The sequence below is a fragment of the Periplaneta americana genome, chromosome 12 (assembly GCF_040183065.1).
Source record: "Periplaneta americana isolate PAMFEO1 chromosome 12, P.americana_PAMFEO1_priV1, whole genome shotgun sequence".
NCBI lineage: Eukaryota > Metazoa > Arthropoda > Insecta > Blattodea > Blattidae > Periplaneta > Periplaneta americana.
This window is the reverse complement of record NC_091128.1, coordinates 99446758-99463684: the sequence shown is the minus strand read 5'-3', so window position 1 is coordinate 99463684 and position 16927 is coordinate 99446758. Positions and strand designations below refer to the sequence as shown.

At 32.0% G+C, this 16927-nt stretch overlaps 1 protein-coding gene across 3 annotated transcripts in view; it reads right to left on the bottom strand.

Moving 5' to 3' along the window:
- Window positions 1-7917: 7917 nt before the first annotated feature.
- The window catches only part of LOC138710710 (regulator of G-protein signaling 9), a 493358-nt gene continuing 484348 nt past the window's right edge, over window positions 7918-16927 (bottom strand). For all 3 annotated transcript variants that reach the window (XM_069841776.1, XM_069841777.1, XM_069841778.1), the window contains one exon: window positions 7918-16677. In XM_069841776.1, coding sequence (XP_069697877.1) covers window positions 16617-16677 — 61 coding nt within the window. In that variant the 3' untranslated portion in view covers window positions 7918-16616. The remainder of the gene's footprint in view (window positions 16678-16927) is intronic.

Sequence of the window (16927 nt, the reverse complement as noted above, 5' to 3'; positions counted from 1 at the left end):
CCGACAAACCATTAAGGTATGAGGTAGGGAGTTCCAATGACGAAAAATTGAAACGGTGAATAATGAAGAGTATCATGAAGTGTTATGATGAGGTATACTCAAAATGCCGGTGATTTGAGGTCGAGTATTTTAGGTTATGATTGGAATATAAATACACAAGACGAGGCGACAGATAACTTGGGGTTGAGGTGCGTAGAATTTGAAATAGAAGAGAAAGACAGTGTAAAGTTCTGCGGTCGTTGATACGAGATGGAACAGATCAGTCATGTAACTGTGAGAAAAAGATGGACTGTTTCCGTGATAGACTGGAACATTATTTTGCTATGAATGGTTCTCATTTTGAGCATCTGTTGTTAAGTTTGATTAGTGATAATGTTTTGTTTACTTTATGGCCTACTCAACATCATTTTAGATACTTATTTGTCTCAAGTTTGAAGTCCACGAAACAAGTTTAATAAATAGATGGGTAAAATTTTTGCACATTCAGACGTAAAATTCAATGGAAATTCGGAATATGTAAATTTTAATACAGAGTGTCATTAAAAAAAATAAAGTTTACTGTCAAACCCTGTATGCCTGAATAACTTTTTTCGAATACTGGTATCATATTTTAGGATTTATCTCCAGCAGCTTTTATATAAACAATTTTTGTAAAATTAAAATTTAAGAAGTTATTAGTAATATTCCATACTTATTGTTCAACTTGTAGAATATTAAGTACAGGATGAGCGTCTCTAGTAAAAAAAGGTTGTTAATTAGTCGGCAGCAATTTTAACTATAATTATTTATAATGAGAATTAATTCCACAACTTCTAGATTAATTTCCTTATTATGACATTCCTTCAATGTGTGACTGTACTACGAAGACTTTGCCTGTAGCAAAACTATCAACTTGTAACTCCATTTTTCCAGCCGAAAAATTATTGAAGAACACTGCACATACACGTAGTACAAATGAGGGAAAATCACATACGTGCTTCTATAGTAGTTGCGCAACTCGCTGAACTGGTCTCATTAGTGTTGTTACAAGTACAAGGTTCTATTATATGTACTGACCGTTGGCACGGTGTTTTGTTTCTTGGCGGCTGGACATGTCGCAGCTGGCCGTACTTGTACGTTAACCCTGCTACTTAAAACGTGTATAGGCTATAGGATATGCTGGAAATGTCGTCCCCCCTCGGCTAAACAGGAGTTGTATCGAGAAAACACATACTGATTGACACGATTAAATTCGGCCACTTTAATATTTGAAGAGTCCACTGCAAGAATGGTTGATGTCATTTGGAATACATTTTGCAGGAGAAGCAATTGAAAATTTGAAATGCTTAGCGCTCAAAGCTTAACTGTGATTTTCTGATCATTACTGGACAATGGCTATCAGTGTTAATGCCATATAACTCTCTATGTACATTCTATATGTCTTAAGTTATGCATTGACAGTCTTGGTTCATTTTCGACAAGAAAGTGACATCCATCATTCTTGCAGTGGACTCTTCATTTTTGATTTCAATTGTTCTACCGGTATATACGATATTTAACCTCAGAATAATAAAATGCTCAATTTAAGAACAATGAAGAGTAGGCAAAGTGTATTCGGACTGATTTTATTCATCTTGCTCTAACAACACTTCATATGATGAAGAGGGATTTCGTGTACACAATGTAGATTTTCAGAACACCAATAGCGAGTGCTTTGATCGTTTACGCGACCATCGTCTGAAAAGAACACGAGTAATGGGTCGATTAAACTTTCAGTCGCTGATGAAAAACCACACACTTTGTCTACTCTTCATTGTTCTTAAATTGATCATTTTAATTATTGTGAGGTTAATATCGTATATATCTGTAGAACAAATGAAATCAGAAACATTACAGTGGCCAAACTTAATCGTGTCAATCAGAATGTGTTTTCCTTTTACATTGCCTGTTTAGCAGAGGGAAGACATCTCCAGCATCTTTTATAAGACACTATTTTGTGCACGTTTGTAGCGGAGTTAACGTACGAGGGCGGCCGGCTGCGACAGCTGCCCTGCGTCGAGAAGCAAAACACCGAGCAGCGGTCAGTTTTATAATAGCAGCCCTGTACAACAGAGAATTTTTCAAGATCTAAGACTCTTGACAAATGTTCTGATACTGTATGTCAACACTGTAATGCACTGTAATCTATTTTCATTCTAGAAGCTATTAATGACTGAATAAGAAATGGCAGTGACAGGCTTTACAGATAATGCCGCCTTTCTGTGCAAATATCCAAAATTACCTATTAGTTGCGTCTTCGATTGTGAGATTCCTGTTGTTCCAAGATGTCCTCTTGTCATGATCTTTTCAGCTTGCCCTTTCTCTTCTTCCCCGTTGGTTTCCATAGATATAGTAGTTGCTTTGGCCATCTTGTCTCTTTCACTCGTCATAATATTTAGCCAAACCATCGAAGGCATTTGTCATCAATTCTCTAAAGGACGGTATCTGTAGCGTTCTTTATTCTTCTAACTCTTGAAATTGTGGCGCTTCTTCTTAGGTAGTCCATATCCATTGATTTCTAAAATATGCATTTATATTACAAATCTCACAACCATAAGTTAAACATGATTATAATAATACTTATACAATGTACTTTATTAACTTTCCAAATATTTTTGTCTCACCATATCGAATTCAACCAGGAAATAATGCTTTTATTTTGTTTTATTTTATTCTATTACTTCATATTTGCAAATTCCACCTGATGCAGTAGTTATAGTTCCCAAATACTTAGGCTGACTAACTTGCTTAATGTCTATTACTTCGTCCAGAACCAAATCGTGTCTTCCAGTTGAGTTAACTGCCAAATATTCGCTTTTATCATCATTTACTGTGATACCTACCGACTCGTAATATTTTCGTAACATTCGTGTCATAAATTCCGAATCAAAAATGGTAGCCTACACTCAATGGTAGAGGTGACATATTACATCCTTATCTCAAAGCTTTGGTTGCTAAAGTTGGCTTTTAGAAATTTATTTACTTTTTATTACTAGTAAGTTTGAAATGAATACAAGTTAATATAATGTAAGATAAACTAGCCCATTCCTGAATGAGTAAGACTCATGCTCAGGAGGGGATTCCATTACAAACAAAAATAAAATTAAAATTGAGACTGAATATAGATTAAAAAGTGTTTAATATGTTTAAACCCAAACTATAAATCCAATACAATTTTTTTTTATTAATTTGGAGAGGATTCGTGGTTAAAATAATATTAGAATAAAATTTGTTTAATAATCTGGAACCTTGACTCATGCTATGATAAAAAGGTATGATGTAATTTATAATTAAAAAATTAATGTTGTCGTAAACAAATTTCAAACTTTCGTGAATGCATGCATTTTTTATTTCATGACAGCATTATTAAAACAAACTTTCAGCGATTTTAAATGAATCCAGGCTGTTGATCACCTCATTTTTACATAGCCAAGGATCCTTATAGCTGTCAGGGATGATGAAGCTATTAATTTCCCTCAAAACGTTAAATTAAAAGATTTCTGATCACAGTACCTTCTGTGCATTTCTTGCAGTATAGTGTAAAATTAAATATCTTTATTATTTGCGACTGGATAGGCTGTTTGAGGGAAAATTCATATATTTATAATGCATATAATAAAAAGTATTAACGGATTTAAATAAAAAACAATAATAATATTCTTACTGAATAAATCACTGCTAAAAGTTTTACTTTTCATGGATACTGATTCGAAAATAACTTTATTGCGGCATGGCGTTCTATATAAAATATTATAGATATCTAGGAAAAATGAATTCATGAACGTAATAAAAGATATATAAAATAATTTTATGTAGGTGCATAAATAGGGTCTAAAATAAAGTAAATGCAGAGGGCGAAATGGAAATTCTAAATCCGGCTCTATTTTTAAGTATGGGCGGAAAAGAAAATAACGCATGGATTTTTATTATGGGACGTTTCTTTGTCACTCTGTTCAAGTGAATAATTTTTTTCAACATTACTTTCTCTTTATTTCATAAAATTAAAAGTAAAGGAGGAAGTCTACCTACAATGATTATTAAAGTCTGTGAAGTTCTTCTGTAGATCGTTCGATTACATATTGTAGGTCGACCGAGCGGCGCGCGACCGGTACGAAGGCCATGCAACTCGCGGCAAACCGTCTCCCGCATACTTACTCGGCAGTCCAGTCCAATGTCTCTGTAGTAGTGGTTGTGTTGACTTTGTGTTAGTGTAGTATTTAGATTTAAATTGAGAAGTCGTCTTTTGTTGCTGTTACTATGTGGAACGCTAACATTAAGAACTTTTCTTGCAAATCGTCTTTTTACCTATTCGCAATCAGCAATAACTTTTTTTCAGATAAGCCTCTACCATGAAAATCCTTTGCTCTAATGTAAATTTCTGTGGTGTCATGTGAGCAAGCTAATCTAAACACTTCAAAGGAACAGACTTTTCTTTTGCCATTTTGCGCTATTTTTTTTTAGTGGGGAATCGATTTTGTTTCTAGAAAAAAATTGCAACATCGCAATAAACATAGTTGTATTTGCCAACGCATGGAAACACCCTTCTCCGCAGCAGCGACGGCGGTTATGTAGTCAAAGTCAACATCATATCTTTTTCACGAGGTGACTGCTCTTATGTCCCATGGTAGTCAGGCGTTAGGTAGAAGCACGCGTCTGGTAACAGCGTTGCCAAACATCTATTAATTAAAGTTATTTATTAATAATAAAAGTATTAACATACTTTTAAACCATAAACGTAATAGAAACATTATGCAAAATTATTTGTTTGAACAGATAACTCTAATGTAAAAGACAAAATAATAGGCTCGGAATTTATTACGTAAAATAATTTATTTCTGGAAAATCTAAGATCAAAGGACAAAATGATAGAGAACTTCTGCATTCATAACATGCTCAGGATTCGCCCTTAAAAGAACTGTCATTGAATACCTACCATTCTGTATTTTTAGCTGAGACATATAGACTATTATTTCCATGTCTGTTTCTATACAGAGTGTAAGAGGTATAAGTGCCGTCCTTTTCATAGTCGTCGGGGACGGTCTACAGGATAAAAAAAATGTCCATATAACATATGGTCAAAACTTGATAGTTTTCCCCGAAAAAAAATATTTCTTCTCTTATTTTATTCACGTTATACTGCTTATATCGTTACTAAAATTACGAAAAGTTTTCATCAGTATATCTAGCAAAGAATTAATATTAGTTTAAATACATATTTGTGTGTTCTATTACGTTTCCGTGAAATTAAATAAAATTGCATGCTTAAATTTGTTAATATTCTGGCGTGAGAGACGTGGCAACGTGTTCAGCAGGCAGTACTCTGCATAGACGTACGTACATGTCAGCTGAGTTCAAGCTCTCTGTCCATAGGTCTACTGCCGAGCGGATGACAATTCGGTACCGGGTATTCGATAAACAACTTACAATGCCATTCACAGTTTAGGAATGTCATATGATATTAATTTATGGAGAAAGTCGTTGTAATTCAAGTGAGGCAAGATGTACCATCAATGTTTTCCGCAATGAAGGTTACCTAATCGGCGAACTTTTGTAGCGATTTTTCAACGATTATTAGAAACTAGGAGTCTCTTACCTCGTTTCGAAAATCACACAAACAAAAATTTCTTTAAAAATTGGTACTGCTTTATGGAAGCGGGAGAAATTAAAAAGTTGCATTTAGAAAAAAGTTCCTGTGATTTTGTGCAGTAAACCATTATTGTTTCTTTTTTAGACGTACAATAAAAATTGGACCAATGTTGCCAATATTGTTAAATAAAATGGAAATTTACCATAAAGTTCTATTAATGAGATTGAAAGTTTGTATTTGGTGTTCGTTTTATGTAAACATTATACATTATAACAGAGCATCTGTTTTGTGCCGGTATGTCTGTATTCGCTTGAGCTGTACCGTGTACTTGCAAACTCCCTTCTCCCCATCCAGCAACGTTGCCAAACGCCTAATATTGTAAACTTTAATTATTAGTTAAATATTGCAGTTAGAATAAAAATTGTGAGGCACTTATACACCTTACACTCTGTATAGTTGTAATTATTAGTGTTGATATATTCTGCGTAATTCGATTTATTGTGTGATTGATGTATAGCTTTAATATACACATCAAGAAAGGTTTGGAACCAAACAGACTTCAAGAGCCTTTTCATATTCCAGTATTAATTGAGTTTGAATAAGGAAACCCTGTGACTACTTTAATCATATACAATAAAATATTAAACAAAGATTACTTTTAACTTTTTTATTGAGGCATAAATAAACAAAAGACAAACACAGTACTGTAAGGAGAATTAACTGTACAGCTCGATTATTTAGTCCTGACAGCTCATCGACGCGAAAGAGGGGAAGTAATAGGAGTAGTGGGGAGAGTTCCGGAGTAGAGATAAGGGCGAGCGGTCGGTAAAGGAATGCAGTACAACTCAACTATACTGGAAACACAACGCTCTACCGCATGCGTGACATCCGATCGCTCTGACTGCAGACAACAGACTAACCTGAACACTCCTGGCGTAACTTAATGGACTCGCCTGACCCAAACGCAGATCGCCGACGACTGTCAGGACTAAATAATCGGACTGTAAGTTCAATTACATGCAATTGGCAATATGGACATTTAAAAGAAACTGTTTTAGTAATGCATCATGTCTCCTCCGGTTCTGACAATGCCTGGATGCGTCTTGGCATACTCTCGATCAGGTTGTCGAAGTGCTGCTGATCTAGATGATCCCATTCCTGGATCGCAGCCTCTCTGAGCTAATGGAGGGTTTGAACAGGTGGTTGACGACGGCGAATTGCATTCTTTAGCTGGTCCCAAGCATCTTCTATAGGATTGATATCCGGTGAGTAAGCAGGCCATTGTATAAGAGTTATTTCAGCGGCTAGAATTCGTTCATTTACGTAGCTTCTTTGATGTGACCGACATTGTCATCTTGAAAGATATGGTTTTCACCAAAATTTTCCCTATAGACGATGACAAGACTTTGGACAATCTCTCTCCAATATTTCACTGTAGTCATATTGACTATCATGGACACTAGAGATGTTCGTAAGCCATGAATTATGACTGCCCAAAACATGATACTTCCACTTCCCTGCCTATAGTATGGCGGACGCAGGCTGCATAACCAGGTACTCTCCAGATTCGAACTTTACCTGAATCAGGTCTTAGACAAATCTTTTTCTCATCTATGAATAGTACAGAACCCCACCTTTTTTGATCCGATCTCTGATGCTCTCTTGATGCTGCGCGAGTTGAGTGGAGGTATACGCCATTTGCGCCTTGGATGCATATTCATCCAGTGAAGACCACTTCCGAACTAGACGCCCCAAATACCTGTCTTCAGCTTGAGTTGTTACCTTCGGACGACCTTCTCGGAGCCTATCTGCTACTTCATTTGTGTCCAGATAACGCTTCCAGGTCTTTCCAAAACACTATGGCTAACGCCAACACGCAGGACAATCTGCCTTCTTCACACAAGGTGATAATGCGCACAAGATAATTTACTGCTGTGTGTTCAGTCAGGCATGCTAACCTTGTTTTCAGAATCCCTTCAATATTCTCTATTTCAAGGGGAAAAACTATTCAATATCGTGTATTGATAGAATTGAATTATGCAGCGTTGAACATAATCCTGCAAAACAATAATTTATTTATTAAAATTGGTAACCATTGAAACGTGATTAACTTCAATAGAGTGGAAAGATATCAGTGGGATAACGTAGATTTTTTTAAAGAAAGAAAATATATGGAACACTGTTAGTTCCAAATTTTTTGTGTATATGTTCATTTTATCTTTTAGACTATTCTATATAAAAATATTGCAGTACAGAAATTAATTTAGGAACTGGAGGAAAGGGCTGTTTATGTTAATAATGTAAGCAGTAAATGTTTTTAAAATGCTGATTCAAACATTTTATGCTCTCTTTAATTTCACTTGAATGATCTACATCAGATGCATCAGTTTCTATCATCAACATCATACTAATTAGGAATGGTCATGATTATGATGAATAAATGACATTTATGATAATTAAATAAGCATTTAAAAATAAAAAATATATGTGTAAGAATTATTAGGCATTAATATTTTAACTATCAATTTTATTGATCATTCTGGATCAATAATAATAAGCCTTCCATTGTTTAATACAGGGTTGTGATTCGTTACTTGAATTGCAACATATTGTTATCCCCTACCCCCTTGTATCAAGAACTTGATGTACTTTGCACCAAAAATTATATCACTGAATAGAAAGGAACTATAACAATTTTTGAAATTTTTAGTGTTATCATTCAAACTAGATTCCAATCACAACAGTCTGCATGTACAATCAGGCTAATACTGGATGAAGGGAGAGGTTAAGTTCGAAAGCACTGCAGACGTTTGAGCTGTATGTTAGGCCTATACATAATAACCGGATAACGTTACCGTATCAAATTTCTTTGATAATTATATATGTGAATTCTAGACATAAAGAACATCAAGATGAATAAGTGATAAAAGAGAGAGGTAAGTATAATTCGGTAGTTTTAGAAGGTTGTAGATAAACAGTACAAGATTATAATCATAATAGGCCTATTGTAATATAGTAAGAGACTAGGTGTGACATACATCGCAAATGACTGGCACAAACTAAGCAACAGTTGAGTTACAAACCAATGAAAAGAGACCACCAGAAATACATGTCAAAGGTAGGATAGATGTTTATGAGTTCACAGTTCTCCACGCAACCTCATCAGCAGTGTCAACTGTAGGCAGTACTTCATGTTTCACTCACTATCTGTCTTACGTATAAGAGAAACGATAGATGGAAATTAAGGAATTGTTACCTGAGATATATAAGCCATTGTAACTCTGACAAACTTACACTGTCACATAAGTTACAATACTTACCAATCTTGATTGGAACTCAAATATCTGGAGAGACGAATACAATTTGTAAGATAAATTAATGCCACAAACTTCTATACTCATAACTGAATTGAATAACAATTTTTCAACAAGATGTACTATTGTTATGTATATTACATTATTATTATTATTATTATTATTATTATTATTATTATTATTATTATTATTATTATTATTATTACCTTTACTGTAACAACTTTATGAATCACTTCTATTATTAGGATCATACCCATCATCAAATGTTCACTAATAAATTAATGTCATCAATAACATTACAGATTGTTTATCACTGGTATTTACATTTTAAAATGACTATTACAGTTTTACTACGTCATACTACTTTTGACCAATAAAACGGTACGAAAGAACGTCTTTCAACTAATCGTGACTGCTTATCGCACAATTTTATCACTTCCTTAGCATTCGTTTAATTTTGTCGCTTCCTTAGCATTTATTTCTTTGTTTGCCAACATTTCAAACTGCAATTCTTTACGGTACTATAAAACATGCTTTGCAACCGTCATTTGTTTACAGTCAATGGCGGCTCTGTTAAAAAAAAATATCGATAAAATCAAAACCTCTAGTGAGATTACTGTTGATAAAAACTAATATCAGTTTACTTGTAAATGCAGGGAGAAACGAAACAAATATAGTTTCCAAAAAGGGAATAGATCAACAGTCGTATCCAATACCAGTAATTCGTAAGCTTTTATTTTAACAAGGATGAACCTCAGGGTGAGTAAGTATTAGGACTTCAATCCACTTAAATTATCGAATATTATAATACATTCGGGAACATAAAGTGTGGATATTACAGATATTAACGTCCTCTTGCAACTGTGGTCGTTCTTTCTAAGTTTTTAGTGGATATTAGTTCATTTTTATTGCCGATAAAAATAATAATAATAGAAATAGTGATGACGATAATGGTAATAATAATAATGGTGATAATAATAATGATAATAATAATGGTGATAATAACAATAATAATAACAACGTAGATCTAGTACATCTTATTTAATAATTTTAACATATTCTGTTTTAAGTCAATACTACTCATGTCATATTAAACATAATCACAACATTCAAATTATAGTGATTTTCTGACTAGATGGAAATCTAACCATACTCAAAGCATATCATCTTGGTCCACTGAGGTAAATTTCTATTCCAAACAAGTGTTAACTTTTTAATTACAATAAAGACCTTTCTCAGTTATCCCCACCAAGTGGGTGTTTGTTACATTCTAATTACATGAGCATTGACATAACTCCTGAAACATAAGTAGAAATATTTCGGTACTATGATTAACACTGCAACAAGGTTTTATCATACAATATTCCAACAATTCAAACTATTTCTACATCCAACCATATAACATTCCTAAATAACAATTTAATATATTCTTAATTTTTATAATCAAGAATTTCCGACACTGTCACCCCTTATAAAATTGGCAAACTTGATATACAAGTACAGTACTACAACATTTTCATAAAGAAACTTCTCCCGTCTCCATTCTTGACTGTAAAAACTGATATTTTATTATAATGCCATGTATGACTTAAAATATCACCATATTTATATTTTTACATATAAATATTTTGCAAAATGAGCTTAATACCGTACAGTGAGTTTGAACTATAACTCCATTGTAAACTTATCTGCTTTTAATGTTTCAACGAACACTGTACAAACTCATCCATACACAATATGGAGTAATACAATGTTATAATGTTACTATCTAACAATATATTAGAGCAACGTTGAATGAACTACTTTTAAAACAAAGTTTCTTCGTATGGGCTTATATATTTTCACAATAGATGTTTTCAATACATCATTTCCTTGATTTACATATGATAACACATTTTTTTTTAAATAATGTAATGAGTGTTGCTCCACGTGTATAGTTGCTCAATCATTTTCCTGTCTTTTAATACATATAGACGTATCTTTTCTGGTACGAAATAACTTTTTCCGTCCAGTCATTGAACACAACATTAATGCCCTAGTATCGACATCAGGCATATTTTGAGGTCTATGCCACGTCATTATGAAAATGTATTATCATCAAAAGAACTAAAAAGCACTAACTAAACAACTATATCATATAATGAAAATTTTAAAGAGTATTTTTATGTATTATAATATAACTCATGGAGAGTATCTGAAAGTTCGTTGTTGATTTATCACATTGTCTCAACATAAAATCTGAGTAAAAAGTAAGATGTGTGATAACATTTTAATGCCCTTCATGAGAAATGATTAAATAATTATAAGTAACTGAAATAAGTATCAATTAATAAAATTCCTAGACTTATTTTATGTATAGTATCTTAAACAAATCAGCATTCAAAATTTCAATAGACTCCAACACTTTGAATGTACTATACAGTGAAACCTGTAAAGTGTACAATGACATTTTAATGGAACTGACAGAGTATCCATATTTTAGAAATATTTTTGTAACTCCATTTCACCATATCGTATCTTCGTCACTGTTTAGCAAGAAATACGATCGTGTTTAAATACTCGTAGCTACATATTAAAGTAGCTTAATTTTATCATTTAAACATACTTAAGCTATATTGGTTTCCCAGCCAAAATATATATATTCCTTGTGCTGTTTCAAGAAGCAAGTTGGCCTACATACAGTATATGTGTACTTCCATCATGTTCGCTATATATAGGCCAATCAACAATAATAATTAGCTCTTAAATGTCTACTTCTTGTTTAATGTAACAATACAATGATATATAGTCATTAAATATATAAAAGTGGGAACATGAATATGTTTATGCAAGTTGTGGAACTAAAAACGGACAGGTTTTGCTATAGTGAAATAGTGTTTTTTTTTCTACACAATACTTTTAGAAATTTAAGACCTCAGAAGAGCATAGAATACACTTGTATATCACAGGCACCAGAGCACATTTATGTTATAAATGTATAACAAATACAATTGGTTGTTCTGTCATCTTCTATATTATCATAAACAATAGCTCAAATTCTAAGTATGAATAAAGTAATAAAGTTTAAATTCTACAACACATCAGATTCTAGAGATGTGAATAAAGTTTCGAAATTCAGCACTTGGGTTTTATGTCGTCGCAGATAAATTTTACTGTCCGAACTGTTCTACGACAACAAACAGCACAATGTAGTTGGGAAAGCGAGCAGCTACAAACCTCTACGAACACTAAGCTTATTTTATGTTATTAACCCATCCTCACAGTGATAAATCCACATTTAGTACACCTAATTGAATATGCATTGTATTATATAGACACTCACACATATACACACATAATAATGTGAATATTAGGATTTATATAATTAGAACACTTATTATTAGTATGTGCAGTTTACTACAGTTGTAAATGCTGGCTTCTCAGACCATCACCGTTCTGAAGGAGCTATATTATGATATTAGAAAACTGTAGTCAACAGTTTCACGCCAACAGCTGTTGAAATGTATTCATTGCAAAATCCAGATTGTTTCCTTAATTCAACTGAAATTATTTTTCACCCATTTTAGTAAATGTTAAGTGCTCTTTAAGAGTAATTGCATATGCACTGAAATTTTTGCTTACGCTAACAAAGATTGGGGAAAGGTTTAAATACTATGATTTCATAGTCGTTGTTTTGATGCAGATCTTTTAGATATTTGTTCAATGTGCAAGAAGAAGAACCTAGCATCTAAGAGAAAAATGTTGGCTGCATCTTCAAGTTAAATGCTACAATAGTGAAGATGAAGTCAACAGAAATATCTAAAGGACTGCAAGATATGAAAAACCAACCATGAAAATAGGAAAATATAATTTGATTCAAACTAATTTTCCTGTTGAAAATTACACCTTGTGAATATTATTATACAAATCACGAAAAAATGCTGATAGAATAAAAATTTGAAAGGAACTCTTTGGTTAGGTAGTATGTCAGTATTTGCAAGAATGGAAATTATACAGCAGCTTAATAAATATAACGGAATTTTATACGCAAAGCTTCATCTCATTTTCAAAGTAAACTTGAAATTAAGATTTTAAGCGTACCAGTACTTATTGTGGGGCTCTTTACTCGTACATAAAGCTTTTATAATATTTCAGAACTTCTATTTTTTCATGTTTATTAAAAGACATTTGGTTTAAATTCATTTACGTGATGAAATATGGGTATATAAAGTGAACATACAAATTAATTCTTTTATCTTTGAGGTAACAATGAGGCAAAATAGAGAAAAATCTCAACATTAAAAAAATCTGAAACTTAAGCCACGTTTGTGAGATTCTTGAAAGTAATTTAGATTCTGTAATATTTATTATTTTCCCCTTCTTTGATGATATAAAATTCAGAATATATCACATAGAGTGGAAAGTACTTTCCATCAATTTCATATGTTTTTTTAAAACGAATACGAAATATTATATGGATTCGATAATTCAACTTATAGCTACTTATTTTATTATTTTTGTAGTACCGGTAGTATTGGTTCTTGTATATGCAATTGATGCAGTGAGCACAAAACAAAAGTTAAACGTACTCAATTATAATAGCTCCAAAGACCAGTATTGTGCTGTTTGTTGGTAGAGTAATGGCAGACATCTATTCCCGTCCAGTCTGAGGCAATGGCAAGGGCTCAGATTTGTCAGCTCTCAGTGACTGACAGTACTAGTGTCGCCGAATGCGTTCAGTTAGCGATATCTGCAAAACATAGGACATTGAAAGCTCAAGTGCTGTTAAATTAGACCCTCAAATGAACAAATTTTGCATAAATTTCTATGTTACCTAACACTCTTTAACATTTATTATTCTTAAGGATTTGTTTATGCAGGCACCTGAGTTGGAATTACTTCTACATATATGTATATCTTGCATTTAGATCATTTACTATTTATAATTGAAATATAACATTGATAATTTAAAAGAAGTGATATTTCAGAGCTCTTAAACTAATTTTCAGCACCTTGTTAGTTGTTAATAGGTTGTGACAGTGGGATTCAACCAAGTCTTCAACACGTTTTTAAAGAAGAATTTAATAGGTAAGGACAGGAATATACCCAAAAAATGTAACATGGCTGATTTAAATATCAAATCTGTTTCTCTACTGAATTACACAATATGGTTTAAAAAGCATTAAGTCGTCAGTACAATGATCATGTAATAAAACTGTAATATTGTCGCTATAGTTTATTTTAATAGTATGGTATTCTTAACCTACAGCAAAAGAATGCATGTTTAGGTTAATTGATCTATGGACTAAATTTTATTCAGTCGATTTAACGACAGAGACACCAATAAAGATAATTCTTCACTATTCCCACAAAATATGATCATAAATTGAAGATCAAAATCATAAATAAGTAATTTGATTAAATTTTTATCTTCTTCGGTCTGATTATAATAATATTAAAATTCACTATACTGATTTAATATCAGTATGTGCTACTTATAGATAAATATATTTCATATATTTATTATATTTTAAAGAATTAAATTGAAAATCTCGCGGATGTTTTTACAATATTAAAAAGAATTAAATATTTAAGAATAATTTATTAGCTTCATTTTAAGTGACAATCACTTACTTGCTTAAGCAAATAATTATCTTTCAATAGCATCATAGTGCAAGTACCCCAGAACTCTTCATCCCATGCTCACTCATTTCTCACTATCATTTCTGAGTTTGAGTAGTGCAATATGTTACAGATCGATTGTTGGGGTAAATTACTAATCCATACAGAAAGAACATGTAACTTTTTTTCTTAACTTTGAAAATAACTTCGCAAGTTCGAGGCATTACATTCTTAATATCATCTTCTATATGTACTCGTATATTGTACTAACCAAATTACGTCAAGAGCTTTTATTAATAAATCACTCAAATGAGATCACACTTAACCTTATATTCGCTTTCTGGGATTAGAAATATTCGATTAAAATTGTGACCTTGTTGTCAATTTATGATTAAACACAGAGTAGGATGTATAATTTATTTCTAAAAATTGCTTAACTTTCGCATTACGTTATGTGTTCCGTGATATTATGGCTGCATCAGCAATTGAAAATTGTAGCAAAGCTATATTTATTTCGCGAGAAAATGTAGTAAAATGTAAACGCAATTTTAATGTATGTTTTAAGGAATTGTAAGAAATTTAATGGGATTTTTAAGATATATATGTATGTTCCTTTAAATAATATAGCATGTACGATTATTTTACATTCCATATTATTCTATAGAAAGTGTTTTCAAATTCTCTACAAATATCACTTCATTAAAATTGAAGGAAAAGTGTGGAAGTTGGCTACAATAGTATGCGAGTGCTTAATAATATTGTATGATAAAGTTTATACATTTATAAAATCAGATTAGAAAGGCGAGTTGTTACGCGAATTGTAACTGGTGGTTTCAGAAATTAAGCAGTTCTCCAGTTACGCTAAACTTCATCATAATGTTAATCTGAGAATATTATGCAAGACAATTGCTATGAATTATTTACTTAGAGATCTAGTTTTAGTGTGTATAATTATGATTTTTTTAACTAGAATACGTTAACGTGTCAACAAGTGACTAAGATAGTTTCATTATGAAGATCACAATGAACGAAGTCCATAATCTTACTGAAATTCTGAATGCAGATATTTTCCTATGTTTAACAAAACGTTGAAAAAATGAATCCATACGCAAGCCCTTAAACTGAATTTAATTTGTTACGGAAATGCGTATTAGTATAACTTTGAAATAATAATTCAAGTTCCTTTTTATTTCACTCTATCTTTTATGTTGTTCAGATAGTACACCAATGAACAGAACACGTGAAGTTTGTTGATGTACATGTTTTAAATGCAAAGTTATTTGAATATTTTGGTCAGCTGCTGTGTATTTTTATTAAATGAATGTATATACATCTGTCCTGTATTTATTTCTTGTAATGCACCTCCGAGATGCCTTATGATTTCTCCATTATACATTTTTACTTAGATCAGGAACAACTTTATTCCAGAAATAATGTTTTAATTAATTTATCTATAGCTTATTTATTTCAAAATAATAAAATAAGTTTAGATGTGAAGCTACAGGCCGTAAGTTTCATATTTTAAGCATAATTATATACCTACGTGAAATTACACACGCAAGAGAAAATACATGCGATACAAAGGCTTCGATAGGGTATTTTATATTCAGTTTCTTTGAATTTTACTTTCATTTCAATTTAAGACTGAATATTGTTTTCTCTCCCAGATACTAATTATGTAAAACTAGCAACAACAATTAATTCTTGTCATGTGAAAATAAAATTTCTTTCCGGCGAAATCAGAGGTTTGAAAGTGATATTTTTATGTAGGCCTATATATCTTGATTTAAGTATAACACTTATTTTAATAATACACCTATAAACTTAAATCAATAGTTTTTCTTTAAATTACTTAATGTTTAATTAGTGCATTTTAGCAAAAGTTTGTTTTTATTATTTCTTATGTTCATTTCATTCAGGATTACATATTATAGTATAAATTAAAAAGTAATTGTTTTAAACGTTCAAATCAGTGTGTAGTTTAAAGATCCAGGATTCTTGATCCATATAACCAACAACAAACGCACCCGAAAATTTCATTTTCAAGTGAATATTTTTCTATGTTCAATGACTGGCAGTTGTGAAACATATACCTTTCAGAGGTACCCTAGTGTTGCATATGTCTTCACAAATGGTGTATCCACCTTACAGCTCTCCCTGTAGGAAAGAACAGAGCAATCAATTAGGACCTATTTGCTAACGGGAAGAGATAAAATGTTCAATTGGTGAAATAGTTACCGTGGATGAATTAAAAGTAGTATTAATTTATACAAAAGACGATTTCCCATTCTTGTATCATAATTTTCATGAAGCTATGTACAGTAATGTAAAATTCATGTTTCGTATATTTAACAATATCAATGTTTCTAAGTTAGGGATATAATTCATTTTGGATATATGAACTTTG